The 27,244-nt window shown below is 51.6% G+C and overlaps 6 protein-coding genes across 6 annotated transcripts; 4 read left to right on the top strand and 2 right to left on the bottom strand.

Annotated features, from left to right (window-relative positions):
• Window positions 1-617: 617 nt before the first annotated feature.
• Window positions 618-1,761, bottom strand: LOC131216513 (probable DNA-directed RNA polymerase I subunit RPA43). Its single transcript, XM_058211022.1, has one exon. It carries the CDS (start codon window positions 1,714-1,716, stop codon window positions 634-636), a length of 1,083 nt encoding a protein of 360 aa, XP_058067005.1. The 5' UTR covers window positions 1,717-1,761; the 3' UTR covers window positions 618-633.
• A 358-nt stretch (window positions 1,762-2,119) lies between these two features.
• On the top strand, window positions 2,120-2,897 carry LOC131216787 (trafficking protein particle complex subunit 5). Its single transcript, XM_058211365.1, has 4 exons — window positions 2,120-2,289; window positions 2,350-2,476; window positions 2,539-2,721; window positions 2,792-2,897. The coding sequence occupies exons 1-4, from the start codon at window positions 2,120-2,122 to the stop codon at window positions 2,888-2,890; spliced, it is 579 nt and encodes a 192-aa protein (XP_058067348.1). The 3' UTR covers window positions 2,891-2,897.
• Window positions 2,898-4,484: 1,587 nt separating this feature from the next.
• On the top strand, window positions 4,485-8,850 carry LOC131216815 (paramyosin-like). Its single transcript, XM_058211395.1, has 5 exons — window positions 4,485-4,539; window positions 5,908-6,143; window positions 6,192-8,327; window positions 8,390-8,527; window positions 8,599-8,850. The coding sequence occupies exons 1-5, from the start codon at window positions 4,485-4,487 to the stop codon at window positions 8,848-8,850; spliced, it is 2,817 nt and encodes a 938-aa protein (XP_058067378.1).
• Window positions 8,851-9,563: 713 nt separating this feature from the next.
• On the top strand, window positions 9,564-10,343 carry LOC131216385 (exosome complex component RRP41). The gene has a single exon (XM_058210864.1). It carries the CDS (start codon window positions 9,603-9,605, stop codon window positions 10,341-10,343), a length of 741 nt encoding a protein of 246 aa, XP_058066847.1. The 5' UTR covers window positions 9,564-9,602.
• Window positions 10,344-10,392: 49 nt separating this feature from the next.
• LOC131216221 (peptide chain release factor 1-like, mitochondrial) lies at window positions 10,393-11,729 on the bottom strand. The gene has a single exon (XM_058210654.1). The coding sequence runs from the start codon at window positions 11,677-11,679 to the stop codon at window positions 10,441-10,443; it is 1,239 nt and encodes a 412-aa protein (XP_058066637.1). The 5' UTR covers window positions 11,680-11,729; the 3' UTR covers window positions 10,393-10,440.
• A 354-nt stretch (window positions 11,730-12,083) lies between these two features.
• LOC131216326 (sorting nexin-14-like) lies at window positions 12,084-14,831 on the top strand. Its single transcript, XM_058210781.1, has 7 exons — window positions 12,084-12,240; window positions 12,311-12,443; window positions 12,512-13,373; window positions 13,453-13,735; window positions 13,812-14,060; window positions 14,125-14,306; window positions 14,403-14,831. The coding sequence occupies exons 1-7, from the start codon at window positions 12,128-12,130 to the stop codon at window positions 14,792-14,794; spliced, it is 2,214 nt and encodes a 737-aa protein (XP_058066764.1). The 5' UTR covers window positions 12,084-12,127; the 3' UTR covers window positions 14,795-14,831.
• The last annotated feature ends 12,413 nt before the right edge of the window (window positions 14,832-27,244 follow it).

The raw sequence follows: 27,244 nt of genomic DNA, 5'->3' as shown, positions 1-27,244 counted from the left end.
CTTATCCTTTAGGGTGCACGTAACTGTGAACGTAAGATGAGCGTGTGTCCTTTTTACGTGCCCATGCCACGGTACGTTCCTGCGCTGATCAAAAGACATTCGCGTGGCGCCACAATGAACGCCAACGGCTCGGAATAGGAAAACGATCGGTTTTGTTTCGAGTAATTTCGTTCTGTTTAAAACACACACAAAAATAAAGATTCACTACACTAGCAGCTAGAAAACAACAAAACAGAAAAAAACAAGAAATGAATGGATGCAAAAATTAACGCAAAATTGAGTAGCGGGAACTATCAACCTGCAGAAGCGGACGCCGGGGACGAAACGAAAAATGCCCGTCGCTAACGGGGCATTTTCTGCCATTCAGCAGAGAAGTCTTACAGAAAAGTGAACTCGAAATCACGGACACGAGCGAGGGACAGCAGTAAATAAAAGATAAAAACTGAAAAACGATATTTGTAAAAAGCAAATATTTATAATTCTAATAAACTAAAAAAATGAAACATGATGAAGACATGAGAAAAAATTACTATAAAACGAAACTCGCCTTCGGTTTTTAAATTAGCTCCGGATATCTTTCCTTTTTTTTCTTAAAAAGCAGAATTCGCCAATTTGGGTATACACTTTATTTATTCAAACTTTTCTCACTTTTTTACCCACATGTTCAGGGAGCAAGGGTTTGATCGGGGTAATGGTCTCGGAAAGATTGAACCGAATTTTGCGTTTCAACGTGCCCGAGGGCTCGGATTTAACTTTTGGCGTCGATTCGCCATTCACTTCCGACGGTTCCTGTTTAATGACGACGCTGGTGCTGGCCGAAGTTTTCGGTTCGCGTGAGCCCGTTTTTGATTTCGCCTTACTTTTCGCTCCTTCGGTCGGTGATTCCGAAACAAAATCGGAGAACATATTGGACAGTAGCGACTGGATGTATTCGTCCTTATCGGACGAGTTTTCTTCTTCCTCCCCACTCGCATTCGGTGGTGACTCGTTCGTACCATTAACAACAACGGGTGGTGGGCTTTTCTCCCTAGATTGCTTTTGCTTGTTCTTTTTCGATTTTTTAGCCTTTTCCGGTTCCACCTCTGACTTGGCCTCGTGCGTCCCGTTGATTTGTCGTGCTTTTTGTCGCTTGGGGCCTACGGCCGTTTCTACCACGTCCACGGAGTGCTCTTGTTTCACCGTCACACCGTTAACGACCAGCTCACCTTCGATGATCGGTAGGTCGCTCTTCATGTCGCAAGATTTGACAACGAAGGCGATTTCACATCCCTTCTTTACGGCACTCTGGTGACCGACGCTCCGATTCAGCTTGACCGTAACATTGAACACCCGGTAGATCATTGCGCTGACAAACTCCTTCGAGACGTAGTTCACCGTTCCACGGAGCGTCGATCCAATGCGGGGCTGAAAGACGTAGAAATCGATGGTGGCCCGCACGTGCAGATACGGGCTATCTGTCCGGAGTGCGGAGAGCGCATTTTCGACCCGTATCTTGGCGTAGCCGAGCACGATCCCATTCACTTTCGGGTGGTATCGGCCGACTTTGTCCATCACGCAACGCCGCACACCCTTCACGATGTGGCCACATTCACGTGGCCGCAGACTGAGGATTTCGTTCGAGACCACCTTCGCCACACATGACAGTGGATCGGAGAGGGACTGTTCTAGTTCCTCTGAGGAGAATTTGGTCACTTTTGCGATCGTAGTACGATGCATGGTCAGCGCAATGCGGTATTCGCATCGGTTCCGTGCGAAACTCCTTCCCGGTAGCGTGGCGATGTTTATGTTTTGATCCCAACACGTGCTGTCACGGACTCTGTCAATTGGCGCGTAGTTAATGAAACCCATAGCTTGAAATATTTCGTTTCAGTCGGTTCATTCGACAAATTCAAATACGTAGTTTAGGTACAATATTACCCTCTTTTGGATGCCTATTAATGCGTGTTTATTATTCTATCGATTAAAATCATCGTCGCTTCGCACTATGCCTTGGAAAACAAATTCGTGGAAATCATAGGAACCCCTCGTGCTTTCGACGCCTCTGACGCGTTGCGCGTTGTCGAACTGTCAAACCGAAAGCGATGTAAACATTAAAGTTAAATCGCTTTCGCTAACTACAATGGAAAAGATAAATCTTAATCTCTCTACCCGCCCGAAAGCAAGCATTCTGGACAAACCGTTGAGCCGGGGAAAGGGTGAAGTGTCGCTAAGCTGCTACGCCCTGCTGTTTTCCGAGCTGGTTCAATACTCCCAGAGCCGTGTTAGCACCATTCCCGACCTGCAAAACAGGTAGGTGCTGCTGTTTGTTAAAAGTATTACAATAATCAGAGCCCCTGGTCGCCGGTGCAGGTTACACGACCTAGGCAAAGATGTGGGCTCCCGTATCATCGACCTGTACTTCGTACGAGAGCGGAACTCAAAACGAGAAACCAAACTGATCAACATGCTGCTGTTTATCAAAACCACTTTATGGAAGGTCTGATACAAGAAGCGGCCTTACTACTGAAACTTACTAATAGCCTTGTTTCGCTCGCCCAGACTCTGTTCGGTAAGGAGGCGGACAAACTGGAGCACGCGACCGACGACGAGTGCACGTATTACATTATCGAAAAAGAGCCACTGGTCAATAAGTTCATTAGCGTTCCGAAGGACAAGGGATCGCTGAACTGTGCCGTTTTTGTGGCCGGAATCGTTCAAGCGGTTCTGGCGAACTGTGGATTTGTAAGTCGCTTCTCTTGGTTGAACAGTATTGGAACGTTTCTCAAATGTTTTTCTGAACTCTGATTTACAGACGTGTCAAGTGTCGGCCCACTGGCACAAAGGAACGACGTATATGGTCAAGTTTGAGGAGCACGTAATCAGCAGAGACAAACAACTGGAGGAGAAATAAACCTAGGTTTAAGCAAAACGGTTGTGTAGTACTTTTTGTGAGAAAGAAAAAGCGAGAAGCATCCAACGGTTGCGATTTTTACTTGACCTTGGACGCAGTTGGTTCCAACATTGCCGTTTTCTTATAAACAATTTCTTCTCCTGTTAGCAATTCCGAATCCGGATCGTGCAGCTCATCCGTTGAACATGCGAAACCGGCTGAGCCGGTTGGTCATCCGGCTATCAGATATGAAATTAGCAAAGGCGACGACAGGATGAAACGGATATGGAAATCCTAATCTTGGATAACCCCTAGGAAAGGACGGTACCCGAGGAGCATTCCCTTTCAAGTCTCGCTTGGCAGTGCATCGATTCTTACTGTTTGCAGTTCTGATTAAAACACAAAATACGTGCAGATTTGTACCTTCGTTCCCATCGGCGATCTTGGCATGGCCGAGATGCACAATCTTCTTCTCGTGTGGCCTTTGCCTGTATGATTTGTCGGTCCCTTCTTCGGTACTTCTGCTTCGCACGGACGCTCTCAATGGGCTCGGCGAAGGGGCTCACTTCCAGCTGATTTGTACCCTTGCTGGGTACATAAGACACATCGTTAAGGTTTGCGCTCCTGCAGCTCTAGCTGTGGTTGGCTCCCTGCCGACCTTTAAGTGTGTGCACGACGTGTGCATTATTGTGAGCTTAAAAAAAGAGATAAGCGGTCCGCTCATAGCTTTTCCCTCCAAAACCAACCGACAGCTGAGTTACTCACTCGTAGCCTCGTTTCCCCGAACAGTCTAGAGTCTTTAGAAGATGCTGATGCTGCACAACAGTTGATCGCTGCAAGTGATCTTCGATTCGAAGTTTCGCAACAACCGGTCAGCGATCGCCCATCGGCACATACCGTGCTCATTGAACAATCAATTTAAACGGCTGATGGAAACACCCGGCCCGATAACGGTTGGCTGAATCCCGCCAAACGGCATCCCGGGTCTTAAAAGGACCCGTTCGCCCGTAAGAAGGGGACACGCGCCAAGAAAAAGGTGTTCAAACGGCTGTCTTCTTCTGCGGCGTATCCTTAAGTTCTTGCGCGTGTGTGCGTCACACCGTCGGAACCCTCATCGCGGCCCCTTATGTACCGCTTATGTAGAGCCCGGTGCGCGCGCGCTCAAACATACGGACCCTACCTTCAACGATTGGCGGTTAACGGACGGGACCTCATTTGGAACGGAACTACGGCCGAGAACGCAACGCGCGCGACGAGGACGAGGGTTGCCGAAATGCCAACCGATAACCAGTGCTAGGAGAAGACTAAGAAACTTTTCGGAACACAGAGTCTCCATTCGAAATTCGTACAGTGCGCTCGTGGAAACGGAAAGGGACAAGCGCTAGGGAACCGCGCCATTAGAACATGACCGAGTGTGTGGCCAGCAAAGAAAGTTGTTCGTGCCCGGTGTAATCGAATCGCTCCGAAGTTCTACGACAATCTGCGCGTTCAGCTCTCGAAAGTGACTGTTAAGTTTTTTGTTTGCTTTAAGTTTGGTATCTACGCGTTAGGCCGGTTGAGCTTTTATTTTTTTGTTTCGCCACTGTACCCATCGGTACACCTCAAATTTATTTAAATGTTGAAGATGTCGTTCTCCAAGGCGAAGTTGAAGAGATTTAACGATGTACCAGGTGAGTTTTCCATCGCATTCCCATAAACCCTGCAGCGTGACGCGACCCCCTGCGCGTCTTCAGGAGTCTCGGGCCCTTTTCTATTGTTACGCCGTCCTGCGCGATGTGCTTGCCGATTGCGCGTGAGAAACGCGCGTCCCCTAGAAACCGGAACGCGGGATGATTTCGATGCGGTTCCCCCTCTCGACGGTTGACGAAGCTCGTTCCAATGCTCTCTGAAGGAAGTTGCGTATGGCCCCGATCCCGAGCCGTTACCGTTCTATTGATTGCGTTCCTCAATATAGGGGTGCGCATCGTGAGAAAGTATTTGGCCCCGATTTCCCGCACCGCGCGGAACACCTCTCTGTTCTTCTACTGCAAGGCGATGCACGGTTTAGGACCTCACTTATGCTTCTTGCTGTTAAGAAAATCTAAATTTTCAATTTAAAATGAAACCCTGGACTCTGGAAACTACAGGATACTTAAAAGACCTTTTAAAATATATCCTACAATTGCTCCGGGCAGGTGTGACCCCGCATAACATGGCTCGTAATCATTTGCGCCACACGCAGAGCGCGTGTGTGCGCGATCGAACACGTGCCCTGTTGCGCACGCGATCTCGCGCACTGCGGCCACTTATCAGAGGGACAGATCTTGTGGGTTTCTTTATATACGGCGAGTCCGAGACAAAACCGTTGGCCGAAGATCGGTTGGCCGCGTGTGCGTTCCATGGTTCGTTGTAAATAATTATAACTAATTAGAAGGCGAACTTCCGGCGCACGGAAAGAAAGGGTCTCTCCGTCGCATTGGGTCTCTCCGCAGGGTGAATGGAACAAGTCCGACTCAAGGCACCCACTAAAGCTGGTCACGGTCTGCGTCCTCGCACACCCGTGCGATGATTAATGGCAGAACGGCGGTGGTGACGATCCCTTGAGGAACCCAGAAATCACAATTTTTTCTACATATTCTATAATTTATCATCGTGCAGGACCATGAGCCGGGTAACACTTTTTCTTTCTTATAAATAGCCCTCGTATGTGGGTTTAATGGCATGACGGTGCAACGAATTGTGGTCTCACAAAAGACGAAACTCCTGATCGGCCCTAGGCAGTCGGAAAGGAAGGCTTGCCACACTCGCGGGACTGATGACGACCGGAATGTTTGTAAGAAGTGAGCCACACGCCACAATAAGAATTACTCTAGCGTGACCTTTCGCCAGCTGTCCAAACACACGGGACAGGACACCCAAGATAACGACACCACCTGGAGCGCGCGCCCAGACACGGGGCACGGGAAATGGGCGCGCGCCTCTTCCGCTTTCTTTAACTTTTATAGAACTAAATGTAATGGAACTCCGTTCCGTTCCTCTTCTTTCGCCCTTCCCGGCAGTCGTTTCGTCCCCTTCGGCGTTCGCGGAACCGAAAGAGAAGGAGGTGCTCAAGAGGAGCAAAAAGGAGGACAAGATCAAGGTTGGTGGCAGCCTGGACGCGGAATCGATCAAACCGACCAAGAGTGCGATGAGCCTGTTCCGGACACCGTCCCTGCCGAGGCGGCTTAAGTTTAAGCACATCTCGGACCTCACGCCCAAGAAGTCTTCGTCGAAGGAGGAGAAATGCGGTCGGGTGGTGGCCGCGGCGGAACACGGCAGCGCCGAGGGGCTACCACCGATCAAGCCCAGCACCACGGGTGGCACGGGGGAGAACTGTGTCGAAGACGGCGGCCCCAAGGTGCCACCGATCGTGCAGCTCTACAAAAAGATCGACGTCCACCAGGAAGCCCTCGGGAAGGCCAGGGAGGAAAATGCGCAGCTGAAGGCCGCGCTGCAGGAGTTGCGCGACGAACATCGGCGATCGGAGATCGAGCAAACCAACCTGCTGTTGGCGAAGGACCACCAGATCGTGCTGCTCGAGCGGGAACTGACGAGTATCAGCAAGGCGGACGAGCTGCTGCAGAGCATTGCGGAGGGCTGCCTGGAAAAGGTGAGCCACTATGAGCGAGAGATTAGGACCCTGCACAGTCAGTACGAGGGGCAGCTGTGTGCGATGCACGACAGCAAGGCGGAGCTGGAGATTCGCTACGACGAGCTGCTGGCCGCCCACCGGACACTCCAGAACGAGTACGACGTGACGGAGGGCGAGAACCACTTCTTGAACGAGGAGACGGAAACGCTGCGTGAGATCCTCGAAGCGCACGATGTGGAGCTGCAGAGCAAATCGGACGACATCAAGCGCGCGGAGGACGCGCTGAACGAGCTGATCGTGGAGGGGCGCGATCTGCGGGAGCAGGTCCAGTACCTGAAGGCGCAGGCCGAAGAGGACATGCTGCGGTACGTGGAGGAAAGCCGCACCACCATCCGGGAGATTGATCAGCTGAAGCAGGAGAATGGCCGTCTACTGGCGGCCCTCACCGAGAGCGGTGCGATCGTGGCGGGCATGAAGGAGGAGCTGAACGAGCGCCAGTTCGAGATGGACGATCTGCGTAGCGACATCCGGAACGAGTTCAACGCGGAGCTGTCGGCGGTGGTGAAAAAGTACGAACAGCAGATGGCCACGGCGGCTGAACTGAGCGAGATGAAGGTTAAGGAGTGCGAATCGATCATGGTGCTCGAAAAGTCGAAGCTGATCAAGGAGCACTCGGACAGGATCAAGCGCTTGGAGCAGGACCATCGGCGGGAAATCGAGCGCATCGGGGAGCAGGCGGAGGAGAAGATCCGGATCGGCGACATTCAGAACGAGGAGCGCGTAAAGGCGCTCGAGCTGTCGATACAGAACTCGATTTCTACGGCGCTGGCAAGCGAAAAGGCGCTCTGGCAGAAGGAGCTGGACAAGTGCCAGAAGATCGCGGAAACGGAAATAATGCAGTGTGAGTTCGAGAAGCGCGATTTGCGCACGCTCTGGGAAGCCTCCAGCGAGGTGATCAAGGACAATGAGACCAAAATCTCGGAGCTGGAACGGCGCCTTCAGGTGGAGCTGCAGGTGGTGCCGGGTGGCAAATCCCGCGCCGAACTGGAGGGCGAGAACCGGGAGCTGGCGGAAGAGTGTGGCCGGCTGAGGACGGAGAAGTACAACTACCAGCTGACGCTGAACAACACGCGCTCCACGGTCAACATTCTGATGGAGCGTCTCAAGAAGTCGGACGGCGACGTGGAGCTACTGAAGGCGGAGCTGGAGCAGATCGTGCAACGGAAGGCGGAATTGGAGACGGAAAATAACCGGATGCGAGAGGAGGTGAACGAGTTCAAACGGGTGCTGGGGGCCTTGCAGAGTTCCTCCAGTGCACTGGAGCGCGAGATGCGCGAAAAGAGCGAGGTGTTTGAGAAGCTGATGAACTCCGAAGAGGACGCGATCCTCACGGTTTCGCAGATCGGCAAGCTGTTTAGCGATCGCATGGAGCAGAGCATGGGCCGGTACTTGGGGATGTACGAGGAGCTGAAGAAGAAGTATGACGCACGGGAAGCGTACATTCAAGACATGAAGGCACTGTTGGATGAGTTTGCCAACGGCATCGAACTGGCACGGATAGAGCTGGACGCGAAGGACAAGAAGATCGTGGAGCTGGAGAACGAAAACAAGAGCATACAGCTGGAGAACATGACGATTCGGTTCAAGTGTGACCAGTTCGAGAAGTACCATCAGAACGAAAGCCGCGTTGCGCAGCCGTCGCCTGAGATGCCGCCCCCGGAACAGCAGGAGGATGACGATCGGCTAGTGTCGAACTTTCTCATCGAAAACATCATCAATCAGTTGGAGCAGGAATCGTCCACGGACAAACTGGTGATCGAGTCGAACGAACTGGAGATCGTAGAGAAGGTTAGTACACAGCGTCGTACCCGATGTGGGGATGATTTTCTTAATTGTTGATCGTGTTACAGCTCAAGCAAACCGAGGAAAAGCTCCGGCTGGTGGAACAGTTTGCCAAGGAGACATCGGACAAGTATAGTGAGCTTTTGGAGACCCATAACCTGGCAAGGAGCGCAGACAGCATCAAGGATCAGCAACAGCTGAGTGCGGTAAGTGATACAGACCATGATGTTTCATGCGCAATCGAGTCCTAATTCCGTGTTCGATTTGTCCTCCACAGAAAATATCCAACCTGCAGGAGGTGAACAAAAAACAGGAGAGCACTATCATGAGCCTGCAGCAGCAGCTGTCGTCTTTCTACTCGCCCCAGAAACTGAACTGCTCGGCGCACAAGTTTTTGACGGGCACCGCACCGAGTCCGAGGACTCCCAAAAAGCAGATCGTGTCCCCGTTTCCGGGCAAAGAAAACTGCTCACCGGCGCAGGTTGCGTGCAGCCCGCGATCGAATGTGCTTCGGACGCGGAACAACTGAGTTGTTCCGGCGGAAGTGATCCAATCACCGTCATCCCGTCCAGCAACGGAGTCAACTGGCTGGCTACTGGCCACAACGTCCGTGCCATCGGGTGGTGGTTGAATGCTTTGGTCAATTTTCTCGAGTACGCCCTGAACATGCGATTCATTCCACATCCGCCCGTATCCCGGGGGTAAAGCATATGATAGCTTACACGCTACACACAGCAGAGACCGTGATTAAAAAAGACAAAAAAGATATAAATGGAAACCTATTTATTAATCCCTATAAGAGAGCGGAACTGAAAATCGACCCAAATTAATTCTCATGCGGGAATAAATTAGAAAATATCAATGAAAAAGCATTGGAAACTATTATTGAGTATCACAAAGAAAGGGAGAAAGAAAAAAGGATCACAATAGTTTAACGGTTGATCGACAACATCTTCCTTGATCTCATCCTGGTTTAGTCCCGTACTTTCTAGAAATACCGGTTCTTTCAACTGAACGGTCGGAAGGAAGAGGCATCGTTATTTTCAAAATTGAAATTCTCAGTTCACGTATCCTGTCTGTCATCCATTAAAAGTTTTTTTTGTTTTTTTTTGTCCTAATTCTCCGATTTTCATACCAATTCTCCGATTTTCATACCAATTCTCCGATTTTCATTCGGCTGTCAAAGGTTGTTGTCGAAACGTCAGATTGCAGATGTCAGCGGGATTGTAAACAACACGTCTTGTGTTCGGTGCTGGTAATTTTTTTAAGCGTCGGTTAGCAATGGAATTACTGTCCGATCAGGGGCTCCGGCTGGACGGGCGTCGTGCGAACGAGTTACGCCATATCCAGTGTAAATTGGGGGTATTCAGCCAACCGGATGGTAGCGCATACGTCGAACAGGGCAACACGAAAGTGCTGGCTGCGGTGTACGGCCCCCACCAGGCATCGTCGAAGAAGAGCAACCACGAGGAAGCCATCGTCAACTGCCAGTACAGTATGGCCACTTTCTCCACCGGTGAACGGAAGAAACGGCCTAGGGGGGACCGTAAATCACAGGAAATGACGATCCACCTGAAGCAAGCGTTGAGTGCGGCCATTAAAACGGAACTGTACCCACGGTCACAGATCGACGTTTACATAGAGGTATTGCAGGCCGATGGCGGAAACTACTGTGCGTCGATCAATGCGGCCACGCTGGCCCTCATTGATGCTGGTGTGTGCCTTAAGGAGTACGTGTGTGCCTGCACTGCATCGCTGGCAAATGGAAACGTGCCGCTGGTGGATGTGTCCCACCTGGAGGAAACCAGCGGAGGACCGACACTGACCGTCGCATCGTTGCCGAGCAGTGGCAAAATCGCTTTCATGGAAATGTCGCAACGGTTTCACCTGGACCATCTACCGAAGGTTCTCGAGACGGCACTGAGAGGCTGCCGCGATGTACAGAAGGTCATTGATCGCGCCGTCCGTGAACATGTTACACATTTGGGACAGGCCGGAGGTTGGGGCGGCGTAAATAAATAGTTGTGAAGGGTAAAAAAACACAAACACGGCGCATCGGATTCGCTTCGATTGTATTCCGATCCTAGACCTATCGAGACTAATTCCGCAATCAGCGCCCTCATTGCTCCGGTGACTTGTTAATGATCTCCATCAGCTGTGCGCGTCGTCGGGAACGGTGCAACTTTTCAATCATATCGTCCAGCTGAGCACCACCTTCGAGGAACCCTTTCAGGTTGTGCACCGTGCCACCCTCTAGCCGGTGATCGGTGATGCGGTCCTGGTTGTAGTTGTACGTTCGAATCTTTTCGTTGCGCAGGCTTTGTCCCACCTGGGATTTTTTCAGTGCCTGCGAGCTCGTGAACCGTGCCTCCAGCTCTTGCTGCATCAGCTTGGCGGTCAGTTTTTGCTTCGCAATTTCACGGTTCTTCACCTGCGATCGCTCCGTTTGGCACTCGACCGCGATACCCGTGGGCAGGTGCACGATGCGCACGGCACTGTCCGTGGTGTTAACGTGCTGTCCACCTGCGCCACTGGCACGTTTCGTTTCGATCCTCAAATCTTTCTCCTTCAGCTCGACTTCGAAGTCGTCCGGGCGAGGAATTATGGCCACCGTTACGGTGCTCGTGTGTACTCGGCCAGATTTCTCTGTCGCAGGAATACGCTGCACTCGGTGCACGCCACCTTCATACTTCAAGCACCGATACGCATCCGGCCCGTTGATGACGGTGGTGGCGTGTCGTAGCCCACCAAGGTCCGTGCCTTCGGTCTGGCTCGTTTCCACGTCCCACTCCTTGTACTCAATGTACCCGCAGTACATATCGAATAGCTCGCGTGCAAACAGCATTGCCTCCTGCCCGCCAACACCGGCCGACACCTCCAGTATCAGCGACCCGTAGTCTTCTTCCTCGTCCATCGACAAGAGACCGTCCATTATGTCTCGGTCCAGCCGCACCAGTATGCCCCCGTACGCTTCTCGTTCCTCCTTCATCAGCTGCACCATTTCGTCGTCCTTATCGTCTTTCAGTTCCTTCAGTGACCGCAGGTTTTCCACCACTATTCGGCGCTGCTCGTACATTTCCACCACGCTCGAGAGCTGCAACATTCGCTGAATATCCTTCGCGGTCCGTTGTTCCTGCACTTTGAGGGCATAGTACTCGTGCCGCAGCGTGTCCAGATAACCCTGCATCCTGTCGTCGGAAGCATGAAAAGGGTTTGTCACTTTGCCGGTTGCGCAGTAGCTACGGGATTCTGATGCTCCTGTGCTACTTCCGTGCTGGTAGCAGAGAACAGCTTGAGCTCTCCTGGAGGCCACAGGCCTTATCCTCCGGGCCAACCATAACAATCGATTAGTGAACATGTTTTTGTCGCACAATCCGCGCTCCGATCATAGTAAACAATGGTGAACACTCTCTCGGCAATTGTGACACATTACGTATTGTGCCGGGTCGCACCTTGGTTGTAGAAACCTTGACAGCGGTTTGTTTTGATACACTGGCTACCATGTATTTGCAGAAACGGGCCGAATTAACGTAAGATAGCAAACGAATTGTACATTTTACCTGTACTGTTTTTGATGAAATATTCTTCTCTCTTCAGTAACATCACAATGAACATAAAACATTAGAGTATTAAGGAAATCGAATGCCGTAAAGTTGGGAAACGGATTGTTTTGTTCGGGATCCGTCAAAGACCGAGCTCATTCTGTCAATTTGTTGTAAACAAAGCCCGCGCCGATCGCTTCACAGCTGTCCTTCCGGTCGGTTTTCAGGATGCTGTAGAGCGTACTACGCTGCTCGGAGAGAGAGATGCTGTTTTATCATGTGAAGGAAGTGCTGTTGAAGTTCTATCAAGATGAGATTGCCCGTGTTATCGGTGCCGCTGTGCTGCTGTTTTCGTTAGTCTGCACACTTTACCTAAGGTAAGCCCCAAAAGCCCCTGTGCACAAGTGCTCAGTTGCCCACGAATTCATGATCGTTCCCCCCCACTAGTTCCGTCATCGGTTTGACGATACTGCTGCTCTTCACCAATGGCTGTGCTGCGGCCGTTTTCGTGCTCAACCATAAGGACACCTTTGGGCGATACATTCAGAGGGTGAAAGATGTTCTCGGCATAAAAGACTATGTAGATTCCCGCTTCCCATCGCCGTGTGTGCCGTTTCGAAACCTTTCGGTAACGCTTCCGTTTTGCAGGATTCCGGCAGTCGCCAGGAGTGCGCCGTGTGCGGAAACGAACGATGCCCACGGCACAATCGTAACGTGCTGCAGCCCGAACCGTGGAAAGGGTTCTTGATTGAACGTTCGCTCGACGAGGCCATCGATAAGTTGTTTACCCACATACTGGACACCTTCGTGCGCAGCTGGTACAATCGAGTAACACCGGACGAAGAGTTCCTGTACCACCTGAAGGTCAACTTTCGGGACGCCCTGTGCCGGTTGGTACTGCGGGCCAAGGAAATCGATGCGCCCGCCGTCATCATGAACCGACTGCTGCCGACCGTGTTCATTCACTACGAAATCATCGCCAAGATGATGCTCGTCGATCGCGTTCCGATGGACAAGCTGGCGAAAACGTTCGTCATCGATGAGTATCCGATCCACCCGGCGGTACTGAACCGCGGCGCGGAGCTAAACTATCTGCGCGGTGTTGCCAAAGTGCTTATTCCACGGCTGTTCACCGGAGAGAACAGTGGCTGCAAAATTTTCTTCAATCTCGTCAAGGAACTGCTCACGTTCTGGGTGCTGCTTCCGATCATGGACGTCATTGCCGATCCGAATCTCATCAACCTGCTCATTATAACGGCCACGGACAAGCGGCACAAGGACGGCTTACAAAACCGCCCCAAAGATCTGCCCGTGAACGATCCGCGCTGTGCGCTCGTTGAAATTCTGCACGACTTTATCGACCGCAGTGCCCGGAACGTGGACTACGGTGTCGAGGCGCAGAGTGACCCACGGGAAAGTTTTTGGAGCGACCAAAACAAACTGTACTACTTTATGCAGTTTCTCATCAAGGAAGGGTCCGTCGAGTTGCTCCGCTTCTATCTGGATGTTGGTAAGCAGAGGTGGAGTTCGGTTTCGGGTTTTGTGTCCTCTCGAAAGTTTACCATTTCCTTGCACCTCCCCTTTCGTAGACATTCTGAACAAAGAGCTTGAGGATCCGCACATAACGACGGACCCAACGAAACTGTCCTCGCTCCATCAGCAGTCCGAGAAATTGCTTCGTATGTACCAAACCATGCTACAAGCCAACCCGACCGGTACGGAAGAGGAGCCGACTGTGAATACACTAACCGAAGCCCACGAACGGGTGCGCTTGAAGCTGGAGAGCAAGTGGAGCAAACAGTTTAGCAAAACCGCCGAATACTTTGAGCTAGTTTACGGAACCCGAGAAATGGCGGAACATTCCGACAAGCGGTACAGGCGAACGCAGCGGGTTTTCACCCCAGCGATTGCCGATTGCAATTTTAAACCTTTCCCCTTTCCTTTCCAGCACCGGGCAGGATGGGTCCGCCGTCCCGGGAACTAGGTTCGGCACGAAGTTTAGAGAAGTGATCCGCGGGGCGGTCGATGGTGCGCCCATCGAAGCCACGGAAGCGCCCACCGTGTGGGACGCACTGAACGATGTGCACGCGATGCCGAGCAACAACATCTACAGCTCGGTCACTCAGAAGTTGCGCAAGGAGAAGGGCCAAAGCTTGGACGTGTTTATGACGACTTTTATGCATTCCATCGAGCAAAGGTAGCTGCCCCCGGGAGTTGGTGGCATATGCCGTTCCTAATCGTTCAATTTGTGTCACTCGCAGCCCCGACATTGGGGAGGACGTCGCAATGGAGAAGACATCGGCGAAGAAGTGGACAAAAGTTCCCGGCCAAAGTGTTGTATTCGGTGATCTGTTCGAACTGAAGAAGGCGTCCAAAAACACGCACACTACCACGCTGCTGTCCCACAGCGTACGCGGCCCGTCGCAGTGCTTCGTCTATATCCGTGAGTAGTTCCTCCGCACCCATTCATTCTCGTTTCCGATGCGCCAGGTGCTGAGGGTTTTTTTGTATTTGTTTTTGTATCCGCTCCACTCGACAGTGGTCAAGGTTCTTAATGCTCCGTTCATCATCGTCCGGCTGGCGTTGGCATTTTGCTGCGTGTCACGCAAAACGGTGGACATGCTGATCAATTCGCTCACGGCCAAACTGATCCGTGCCGGGTTGAAGCAAAATCGGCTAGCCTTTCTCATCAATCTGCTGCGCGAGTACGTGTTTCTGCGGAAGCAGCCGGAACCGACGCCTGCGACACTACTGAAGCGGCAGCAGGAGGCTCGCAAACGGCTGGAAGACCTCCGGGGCGGGTTGGGCAACGTGGCCGACGTGCTGCAGTCCCCGGTACTTAACAAACACCTGATGTACTGTTTGTTCGACATTCTGCTGGCCGAGATGTACCCAGAGTTTGAGGATGCCGCTAGCACTAGCAGGGACTAAGTGTGTGATCGTGTCAAATGAGGCTCTCTTATTGTAATCCCGTAGCATAATCCTACTTGGAATGATACACGTCATTAACCCATTGTTTTATACTGTTTATTGAAAGAATTGCTTCATCAATGTTCGGTCCGTTTCTTTCCACTTTGTAAAGGCGATCTGGATAGTTCGAACTGGATTCTCTTGATGAAAGGACCAGCAACACACTAACACAACTTCCGGGAATCAGCCGGTGCACCGGTGGAGGGAATTCCACGGCGAGGCGTCTTTTTCTGATTTCTGTCGAACGCTATCAAATGCTACCGGCAGTAAGCAGGAAAAGACAAATCGACCGTGGAATGTTTACTGATGGAATCGGAATTTGACCACCCCGGTATTCGTTCCGGTCTCTATTGACGGGCTCTTTCATCGACACACCTGAAAATTTAAAAACAAGCCTTAGACCGTAATTCCCATTAGGTGGGAACGGAAGGCGAAGGAATTGTCTTAATTGTGTTTACCACGATACAGTTCATGGAATGTGCCGCTCGCGTGTCAATTCCTTGAGGAATCCAACTTCAACCAGTGCCGGCACTCTGGTTAGTGTACGCCATGATGATTCATTAACTCGGTCCACGTGCCAACCGGACCTCGGGCGCATCAGCACACGCGGTCGTCGCGTATGCCGCCGTGGTCATACGAGGCCGTAGTCTGAGATAGAGCCGTTCATCGGAGCATGGGAGGGCGATCTAGGGAGAGTAAAAGAAGAATGTGAGAAATTCCTATAAAACTGTCACGCGGTGGCACCCCGAAATATGTGGCCCGCGTGTGCCGCGGGGAGCCGAACGACCACAGGGGCTTGCCGAAGAGGAGTCGTTTGTGTTTTCGTCTTTAGGGATAGGCCGTTACGATTGGTTTTACGATCCGTGAAGCTGCAGAACGTTCCTGTAAGTGTTTTGTTTCGCTGGCGCAGCAGCCAGCAGCAGTGCATTGTGTCACCGTCGTGTGTCGTGTCATGCGTGAGCTGTTGTCCACCGACCGGGGCTGGGCCGACTGGCAATGATGGCCCTGGGAAATGTCATTGGAATATTTATGTGCCCACATCAGCCAACAACATTTATGCCGCCGGGGGAGGGGTTTGATTAACAGATTACACGGCACTTGCTCCAAACGAGTGTCGCCTGACGCCTGCGAGTGAGTGGGTCTGAGATAAACGAATAAGTAATCTTGAAAGGGCGACTTATCGACTACGATTGCGTTAAACATTATCATATTCCTTCCGCAGGCCAGGCGCTCGGTACACCGAAGAGCGGACGTCTTTGGGTTATTTATCTATTAATAGAAAGCGGTGTTCAATTGAAAAAGAAACGTCCCGAAAGAGGACGCTGAGCTGAAGCAAGTCGTAAAGACTAGAATGTAGCAAGTCGAGGGGTAGAGATTTTATGTATATTTAATGTACTTCGTCCGGATGCGACCCGAGCCACTTAATGGGCCTGGGAATGGTTGGAAAAAGGTCAGGTTGAAGCAGCAGTTTGGTAACACCTAAACCACTGGCAGACGGCTCGCCTCGCCGGGTTACCGTTGTTCCTGGAACCTCACCGGGCCGGGCCGGGCCGAAATGTAAGAACGATTATTGAATTTGATGATGATTGCCGTTGTGTTATGTGAGATAAATGAAGTCATCGAGCGAGGCGCGGGGAGCTTGGTTTTCCCAGTAGTGGATTCGAAGCCATTAAAGGTGAAGCACGTTAAAGTAGCGCAGAACAGAGGGGCAAGGGAGCGAGAGAGAGAACCCGGCATCTATCGTCGGGTTCAATCTTTCAGCCATCGCCACCGGGTTCTCCTTAGTCCCAGGTACGCAAACTCATCGCCATTGCCGGTTGTTCCGTTACGGCCCGCGCTTTATGGATTGCCCTAAAAAAGTGTGTTTACATTAGGTTTTAAATTTAGGCACACGCGGGCCAAACGATGTTTGTTCGTTTCGTGCCCAAGTGTGCCGTGCTCGGGAAAACATTCCTGTTCTCATGCCGATTCCGCCTTCGATCGAGAGCTGTACAAAGTGGCCATCGGGTTCACGGAACACCATTTGTATCGACACCTTTCGCGAGACGTGATGCTTCGGCTATCATGTTACCTAATTGCCTTTGGGTGCCTGAAGGTGCGCACGGTCCCGCTCCGGCACGTTCGGGCCCCGGTGTCCAGATTGTTAAAATCCGCTGTGGTTCAGTACGGGAATTCCATGTCCACTTCCATGTGACCAGCTTCCCCGTTCGGGCTCGATCAATCTCCATCTACTTCAGGGCTGTCAAATATAACATCCTTGTCGAGCAAGCTAAGCACAAACGTAGTCGTTGCCATAGAAATGTGCACCCGATTCAAATCGGACGTGCTTTTCGCAGCGCGCAGTTCATCACGGCCAGCAGCCAACAACGGAAGAGCCTTTCGGTGATGGATATGGACCAGTTTGATGGATTTGGCATGCAATTCCCAGAAGAATTTTACGATACCAGCGCTGACTTATGACGCTGCGTTTTGCGGGTCAATGCTTCCTATCGAAGTGCACACTGTTTCTCATGCGTATCTTTTCTTCCAGCTGGCCTGTGGAGCAACAACATCGACCGGGGCTTCAATTTAACCATTTTCGCGAAGCGGAAACTATTTCATTTTTTACATCCAGTGAATGTCTGTCTGTCTTGTCTCACTGGGCGCGCGAGAAATCCGTTGCTCGGGAAATGCGTGTGCGAAAAGCAGCCACCTTTAGTCAATCTATCATTCCGCGTGTTGCCGTGAGGACCTTGGCTTTGTATCATTTCAACGCCCCGTTAATCATGTTTTATGCATAGATTCCATACTAGTGAGCCGTTCCGCTGCTTAATATTCTAGCAGCGCACACAAAGGCCCGTAAAATCAGCCCATAAAAACATCCGTCGATCAACGCGAGTCTGGAAATCGTTGAGCTCGGAATGAAAATTGGGCCGGCTGGATGTTTCAAAGTGACTGTAGTTTAATTTATCAACCTCCACGACACAGGAATGCCATCGCAGTCGGACAATTCTCCCGAAATCGGCCACTCCTTACGCCACTGGATGGAAGCATATTTTCTGGCGTTCGATTATCGGATCTACGGTTGTTTCTTGAGGCGATGATTTATTTTTCAGAGATTTGCGCCCACCCCACCCGCGCGGGATGAGTATGTGATTTTCTATTGCTGGTTCGGCAGGGAAACGCAAAAATGTGCGAATGTGCCTCACAAACCGATACACCGTGACCGTGACGGAATCGGAATGGAGCATGATTTGGTAAACTTTCGCCCCGTCCGCTCTGGAGCATCATTTTTCATACACTTCTGATTACGTGACGCGAAAAGAATGTTGGCCAAGCGTGGCGAATCCGGCAACACATCTGGTTTGCAGATTTTCGAAAATAAGTAAATCATGTATATCGGAGTTTCCCCGATTCCGGAACGTATGTAACCCGACGTCGACCACTGCAACAATGTAGAGTACGAGCCCGTGCCCGAAAGCGGACTGATGCACCCCAAATTTAATGAACCGACGACGCGCTCCCATCATCCTGGGACGCATTTCTACGGAAAACTATCCGCAACTCGAATTCTTCCGGCTAGCTCCCTCGGGTCCGACACCATCGCTGCTGCTGAGGCGGAGACCAGTGTTGTGGCACTTCCTGATTTCTGGCTGATGCTGGCCGCGGGTGGGGCCGCTCTACACACGCAGCAGGCTTCTTGTGACTGTGTTATTAAAATTATGGCATCTAATTATAAATCCATACATCCGGCCGCACCAGTCGGCGGGCCGGCGGCCGCGTGTGCGCGTGCTGGCGGCCCGGGTGGCCCGGGTGAGAATGCTGGTGAATGTTTCCACGTTCGCTGACTGGGGCACCAGGGGGGCGATAGTCAGGAGCAGCCAGCAGCAGCTGCCCGTGTCACGAACCGGTGGGGAAAATTATTTTCATCGTAGCAGGCGGTGGTGGTCTCCCGTCGTCCGTCGCTCGTTCGCTCGCTCGCCGGTTACTACGGAGGAGCCGTGGAATTTAAATCCAACCCCGTGGTGCGTATTTATAAGCGCATTCGTGTCACTTGTCCCGCTCGGTGTTACGCAAACGCACGGGACACAGCGGGACACTGCTGCGTGTGCTCCGGCCCAGGCTCGGAAATCATCATCATTTTCCACCGCCGCTTAGCTTCTTGATCGGTGCCGGTGCCTCTTACTTGCTCGCTAATGAATGAGCACTTCTCGGGGGCTCCGGTGCTCGGTAAAACGGTTTCTTTTTTTATGAATGAAAGTAGTAGTTATCCCTGCAACGTGCTATTCCCCCCACCCTGGGGTGCTTGGCCATGGGATTTGCATCGGTTTCCTTCTCGCGGCTCTCTAGGGCCGCGCGGTTCGTCGCCGCTCATGGAGAGCTCATGTGTAACGGATTAATTGAAGCACCAACAGAATTAGAACCGACAGAAATGGCCGTTGCTGCGGTTACTGCTGCTGCAGCGATGCTGTTACAGCATCCCGTTGTGGGGACATTACCGTACGATCCGACACCTGTCGGAAGCGCTAACTAACCCGACTTCTGCTGGGTGGTGGTGGTTCCACGGTCGTGGATGTGACGTTCTAGCTTTTGATGAATGGAGTTGCTGAAGTGTCAACTGCACGTTCGATTGACTACTACCGGGTGCCTCTCGCTAGGTTCCCTTTTTCTGCGCCGCGCATCGATCCTCCATCCGATGACCTTTGCCATCGGATGCATTTACTATGTGTGGCCGCGCTATCTATTGGCCGTGTCACGGTAGATTTAATTACACCATGCCCGTCTGTTGCCCGGGCGGACGGACGGACGGATACGGGCCCTTTGATGCAGACGCAGGTTGAACACGTGGCGGAGGAGCCTTTCGGTGCGGGAGTCCACCGATGCGCTTATTACATTTTTGCGGCGTGGTCCGAACGAGCGAAAAAAAGGGATGGCTTCAATTAGCGGTGGCTAGAAGCGGGCCCGGCTTTTATATTCGCTATACTTTTAGTGTCACTTTTTAACGAGAAGGTTGCATCGCAAGAGTGCAACCGCACTTTGGGGTAAAGCGAGCAAACGAGCATACGTTGTCGCCGACCACTGGAAGCCTCGAAACTCAATTTCGCCAAATGCTTTTAAGCCCATTTTTAATTAAACGCAAATACCACATGATCTGGGCCGGCCCGCTGGCCACACGTGTCGGGGCTTCAATTTAATAGCGGCGCCCTGGCCGCTGGCAACCGATGAACGCCACTACGACGCACACGCCGCAAACAATAAAACGCTCACCGGTGAGTGGCAGGATTCATCAAAGAGTTTCGGAGAGAAACAGAAAACAATATTATCGAAATCATTTTCGCCTCATCCGCAGCACCATTCACGGCAGCGCAGCCATTGTTTCGCAGTACCAGCGTGTCCTTTACGCCGAACGCTTTTACCATGGAGGAAGAGGAGAAATTAACGACGGTGTGTGATGGGTAATTTGCGATGAAAATGCAATTTAATCAAAATTAGTACTGTTTTCATTGTTTCGGGCCCGGCCCCGAGACCAGGTGGCGAACCATTATGATCCACGAACCAAGCCTGCAGACAACAAAAACAGCCCCCCCGCTCGTCGTAACAGAGGTGCCCTCCACGATGTGTGTCTGTTGCGAATTTATGGCGCACTCCGCCTTTACGGTAAAAAAGGACCCCTCCTGAACGGACATTCAACTGTGCGCTGCGGTTAGTATGCGAGACGCTGGAGACGATCCTTCATCAAGGGTGCTTACGCTTAAAAAAACTGTTACGCGTTGCCATGGCAAACGTAGCCATTGCCATTTTATAGGCAACACACGTTTAGGACGCAAACACGTGCGATTATTCGGAGGGATACTTATGACGCATCAAACGAAGCCCCCTGTTGAGTCCGTCCGTTACTACTTTCCAGCTTTTGGGGTCAGTGGAAAAAAAGTTCCTGTACGAGTCCCCGGGGGAGTACCTGCAAAAGGAAGGCGTAGAGAAAATGTTTAATTTTGTGTTACACAGAACTTTAACACAGTTGGCTGGAGTGTCCTGTGTGCAACCCTCCGGTTTAATAAAACTTACCCGTATCGGTGCCGAGAGGCTGTCTATAAGTGCACACTGACGCTACACAGTGGTGCTGCCGTCCGTCGGGACGCAAGTTCGGGTTCCGATCGTAAAGCTACCGTTTCCGGTTTCATGCGCTTCCGGCCCACGGGTTCAACTGCTGCATCCTAAGCGAAACGACACAAGCACGCAAAACAAATCAGTTGGAAAATTAACATCGTCCGCCATGCTGCCCGAACCCCGAACGGGCCGCAGCAGGGTTCGGAGGCACGTGCAAGGGATTGGAAGTTGTTTGAAAGTAAGTTGAAAAATGTTGCCACTCCCGTGGTGCATTCTTCGGCTTGCATTCGGTCCGGAGAATGTGGCACGGCGCTGCTGCAGCAGATGCTGGCAAGTTAAATGAATCCCAGGGCAGCCGAGGGCCGTTCACAATCAACTGGCGGCAATCTGGTTCGAACGATCTACCAGCAACAGCAAAAGTTGTGCCAGCCATCCTTTTTTTCCCCCCGTAGCACAACACACATGATTTTATGGCGATCGTCATGCTTCGGAGTTTCTTAATAGCTTTTCAACTCTTACTCTTGGTGGCTTGGTGGCGCACAAACGGATAAAGTTTGTGATTTTTAATTTAACGTTCACGGCCACGGTTTTACGCTGGCGATACCTGTTGAAGTCGCTTTTCCACCCCAGACAATCTCACTTTCGAATGTCAAAATGCAAAGAGTGCTTTGACTCAAACGTTGACAGTTGACACACCGGTCGACTCGATCCACAGATTCACAGCCGTTGCGAATGGAGTTTTAAAAACATCGTCACCGCCGCCTATGCATTCTCAAACATTCAAACTGCAGTACGGGAAGTTGCTGGTCGTAATTTTTAAGTGGTCTCTGAAACGGTGTCAATGCGCACCCCCCGTCATTCTTTCGGTGCAAAAAAAAAGGAGGCGTAAAACCACGGCTGGTTCCGTGGTCCACCTGTTGAACATCCATTATGGTGCAGCCGGGTTGTGGGTTTTCCGACGAAACCATTTTGGAACCATTCCGCCCACGGCCCCTCGGACGGGACGACGCGCCGTGGTGCGTTGATGTTGTTCTCCAACAGCTCGTACGTAACTAATGTTTATCAAAATAAATTAGCATGTTGTGAATATCTTGGACATGTCATTTCTCGTGTCGTTCGCATCCTCTTCCGCACACGTTTGGGGTCCGCACTTCCGCAGAGTACCATCATTGCGGATATTCCTCCAGATGGTCGGGGCGCCCGACCCGGACTGGGGTTTTTTTTTGGTTCCCCCCGCCATTGTGTTGTCGGTCGTTTGTATGTGGACAGATCGCATCTCACAACAACACGGCACACGGCGTTATGGACGGCGTTTCATTTTTTGTCGGTGCGCCAAACAATGCGCCTGCGAAAATAACTTTCAAACAAATCGTCCCATTTTGTTGTGGGGGTTTTGTGCCAATCCGTTTGCCAATCCAACGGGTACCAGGTTGTTTCCAACCGAGGCACGCTTTCGCATTTAAACAATAGTTTGCCCCGTGCGAAACAACGACCAAACGCCGTGTGAAACAATAAACAATTTCATTCGCGCAACCGGTTTCTTACCATCGGGACACCACCACCGAGAATCGGCTACGGATCGCGCCTGGTGGAGGCGCCTGGTTGTTTGTTTTTTAATTAATTCAAGGCACACAGACCCAGGGGGCAATTAATTAGCGTTGGGTTGACCCACACCACTAACGCAGATCTTGCCCCCGAATGACCGGTGTTTCGTTCGAGTCTGTCTCTCCGTCGTACGGATTGCGGAACTCACCGTCACGTGGACCCGGTGCGCCGACGAATTTCCGTCATTCCGGTGTGGTTTTGAGGTAATTGCGGCAGAGAGTGCCCCGGAGGGTGGAGCACTAATTATTGGCCATCCTGGCCGGGCCGTGTCCTGGGCCGGTAGTTGACAGGTTGTGTGCTCGGAACCGCATAATGTGGTGTAGCACACGGGCTCAGAGCAAGCGTCCGTCGAGCGTGTCCTGCGATTGAACATCAGCTTCAAGTTCCCCGGTGCCCCAGCTCATATACCGTCAAATGGAACGACAGAAAGAGGGCAGTCCACAGCCTCCGGCCAGCCCCGGAGCCTTGAGGCCCCTGCGGCCCTCGCTTCTAGAAGAATGGACCATTTGGCTCAATAGCTATTGACCAACCGACGTCACTTGAGCGAAACGATGAGAAGGGTACGAGTGGTGAGCTAATGGGCCTCTTGAGGACTTAACTTATCGTCCCAGAAAAGGCACTCCGGATGCGCCCGACAGTAACGCTGTGTGGGGTACGCTCCCCCAAGGCGGTGCATCCTTCGAATGATAAACAGATTATTCGAGTGCAGTTCGGAACGTTGGACAACAATGCGGATTGTGTGCCCTGTCCCGTAAGTAAGCCCCACGGGCACACTGTTTGCCCACTGCGCCATTCCGTGCCGCATGGGGATGTCCACAGCAAAACCCTGATCAGGGGTTTTGTTTTAAATTTTGCCGTCCCGGACGATGAAGAATCGATTCTATTTTAACTTTCACGAAACGAAACATTTAGCATACAAATGAATGCGTCAGGATGATGTTGGCCCCCCCTCCAGGATGACTATAAATTCGTTTATTCGCAATCTGAAGATGGACCCAGTGAGGTCCCATCTCAACAAAGAGACATCAAAGCGAAAACGAAATTTAGAATGGCACTAGGTAAGAAGCAAGATGAAGTGGTTTGGGATTGGGAAAGTTTTCAATTGAATCTTTTGCCCGGAAAAAGAAATGGTCCCCGGAACCTTTCCAAGAAACAATTTTCGGGGGGTTTCCCTCGGTGTCACCTGGTTAATAAATAGGGTCTTACCGAACGCCTTTTACAAACGCAACCCCCGGATACCTTTTCGCCGTCGCCGGAGTTGCCGCACAGAAATGCAGAGCGTCCCGTCCCGGTGGCCGCGTGGCATGTTGGGGATGTAAGTTAGAACGCTATTAATTATCTCTTCTTCGAGACTCTCCGAAAACGCTCTACCGTTTCGGGTTGGTAGGTTGGTATAAATAACTGTCGGCAGCAACAACAGGGTGACTCCCAAAAAGCGTGAAGGAGAAAAAATACCGGCAACAACCCGCGGGAGTGTTGGCGACAGCTGGAAGTGGCTCAGGATAACGGGCGAACCGACGAAAGCAACTTGGTCCACGCCCACACACGACGCACTACCACTTGCATTTGATGTCCACTTCGTCGTCCTCGGTCGCCGGAATCGGCGGAATCTTATTTCCGTTCGGCGAATGACGGCGAATCAATTATTTAAGCAATACTGGCTGCGGAACACGTGGCGGTAGGTAATTTATAATTCGCCGACCCCGGCCTAGGCTCGCCTGTTCTAATCTAATAAGTGGCGAAGAGAGATTAATCGTAATTTTAGGTTGAACGAGCCGAAACCGAATTCACACCTGCTACGCCCTAGAGTTTACGACGAACGGCTCGGATGTGGTCGAGTTGAAACAACTCGTGTTTGGTCCGTGGATGCTCGCCGCCGCTTGGAGATGACGATCGGGACATGGAAACCCTTTTTTCGGTTCGCTGGTGGCCTCCGGGCGTGTTTATGCGGCCAGTCATAAACAAAATTTACAGCCCCACGGATACGGTTGGCTCCACCCCGGAGAAGGCAGACTGTTTCAACGGTCTGCGGGGCAGACCAGAACCCCTCGGCGGCGGCAGTTGTAGAAGAAGAAGTAGTGTCCCGGGACAGGCCGTGCCGATGGCGTCGTGTGCCTCGGCTCGGTGTCATTGTAGTGCCGTGGCTGTCATCGTGTGGCTGTGTGATGGAAAACGATTTCACATCCTCGTCGTTGTCACCATGTAGATTTGTTTGAAAGTTTTTCACCCTTTCGCCGAGCTGCGGAGTGCTATTAGACTTCTTTTGGGTCGGATTGTTTCGCTTTCGAGTTCTCGAGAGAGAGAGAGTTATGGTGTGAATATTTTCCGCTCGTCAAACTCAAATCACTATAAATCAAATCAGTGTGGAATGGTCCGACCGGAGTGGTCCAGAAAGCTTCTAACGGGCTCCTGGTCGAAGACGAGACCGCACTTGTTGCAGCAGTCGGAGCAAGACGCCGATGTGTGCTGGATGGTTTCAATTCTAAAATCTATTCCAAAAGTGGAACGGCAGACACAGAGTAAATATCTAGGATAAGATAATAATGTTACAGGGCGGCCCCCAGACGGTTGATTGCTTGAATGGGCATCACTAAAAAAATGATGTTGTGTCGTTAAAAAATTGACTTTTATTGAGGAATTCTTTTAGCCATTCGACGAGATTGGTCACCATTAAGAAATTGGGCACAGACAAGCGCGCAACTTTCGACTGAGACTGTCCTGTTTTTTGTGCTGGCGCGCAAACTAGCGGGACTAGCGACAAAAAGTTCGGTAAATAAACCGTAAAATTGGTGACACATTGCGCGGAAAAGCGAGCGTTAGAGTCCTATAGGTGGTGAGAGCCATTTTGAGGTCCGTCTGGGGCGTTTAGAAACTGTTAAAGCCAGCAAAACGGGACGGTTAAACGGAGTGCGCCTACTGCGCTTGGATTGTTTTGAAACTGCTGAAATCTTTCTTCTCAAGGCTTGCTGCAATCTCGCCGATTAATCAGTGTGACACCGGACAAATGACAGATCTTTAAAAATAAACTAAAAATGGTTCCAAAAAATTAAACCTAATAAATTGGTCCGAATCCTCATCCCGCTAGACCACAAACGGTGGCAACAGACAATGGTTCCGTAACAATCTAATTAATCTCAATTGTTAATGCGGCCTCGTCAGCGGCACCCTTTCGTTCGTCGTAAATTCATCGCGCGCCGGTGGGGCGGGTTCTGCATAAATCTCGTCCAACACGCCGACGTCCACCACCACGGACACCCACAGGCAGGGCAGGGCGTCTTAGAGAGTGATCAGTGCGGATGATCGAGGGGCTTTCCTCCCGGCCACCGGGTTCCGTTCGATGGTTCGTTGACTTGACGCACGCGCGCGCGCGCAAACAGGCGGTACAAATTATGCCAGAAGAAGAATTCCACCCGAGGCCATATCTTAAGAAACCTGTCTTAGGGCCCTAGTAGTAGTAGCTAGTTGGTGGCCTTGGTGAGGCTTTAAATCACTTTCGCCCGAGCGTGCGCCCTGGCTCAAGTTGAATTACGCTCCGAAGGCTTCAAAGAAATCCACGGACCCCACGTGGTGGAGGGGAGGAACGAAGCGGCACCCACCCCGCGCGGACCGTCAAACGGCGCGGACCGTCAAAAATAAACCGACGGCCAGAAAGATCGCGCGCGCATACGGAACGCATCTTACGGCGGCGTAAAATTATTGAAAGCAAAACAAAGGAAATCCATGCGCGCTGGTGTGTGAGGGAGAGATAAATGGACGAGCCGTGGCCGTAGGAAAAAAAAGAAATAATGATCTCCCTGTGCTTAGAGTTTCACAGACACATACAAGGACGGAGGGGCGCACACGATGATGGTGGTGACGATCACGGCCAGCACCAAATGCGGCCGTGCGTTGCGTCCATTGATCTCGCGTTCGGAAAAAGAGCGGAAAAAATGGGAATCGGCCTCGAGAGTGTACTATTAATATTTCGTGTAATGCTAAAAATACGATCATACATTTATATGTTTGTTGCCCCCCCCATCCTCGGAGCGTGTGCTTCCGCCCGGCCTCGGTCCGTTCCGGGTTCCGGCTCCAAGCAGCGGGGGTCAGCCCCATTTCTCAGGCGAACAGGGAGCCGCCGGGGAGCCGATAAGAGAAATGAACCCTTTCGAGCGTTTATTTATTTGCCCGTCTTTTTAGCCGGTCACCCATTTCTCACCACCGAAAAGCATATGACCTGATTCGCGGGTGGTCGTGGGTGCCACCGAACCGGGGACCGGCCACCAAGAGGGGCGAGCCGGGGAGGAGCTCCCGCGACAGGATGGCGTCAGCAAGGAGACCTCACACTAGACACTACAGTCGAGTGCCCGGTGAGCTGAATGCGTAACACAATTGCTCTACTCTCTCGCTCTCTTTGTAGGCCACTCGTCACTCGGACTTTCAGGAGCAGATTGTAAATTTTAATTATTTGTAGAATTTAAATTGCCTCCCGGAACCATTCAAAAAATGCGTGCTTGGCGTGGCCACGCTCGGCCTGCGATGGCCTGTCATGTTTGGCGCGGGACGAACGTTAAACAAGACAAATGATTTCACTTCTCCGATTTCAGAACCAGAACTAGGTGGCTCATTAAACACGCACCGAGCGAGAGAGAGAGGAACAGGGACCGCGGTTGTCATATGTGGCGCGTTTAGTGTCCCAACACGTTACACGTTTCTTCGGCTCCGCCGGTGGCCATCCGGAAC

Source organism: Anopheles bellator, chromosome 1, assembly GCF_943735745.2.
Source record: "Anopheles bellator chromosome 1, idAnoBellAS_SP24_06.2, whole genome shotgun sequence".
Lineage (NCBI taxonomy): Eukaryota > Metazoa > Arthropoda > Insecta > Diptera > Culicidae > Anopheles > Anopheles bellator.
Note: the sequence above shows the minus strand (reverse complement) of the source record. Positions and strands in the feature narration are given on the sequence as shown.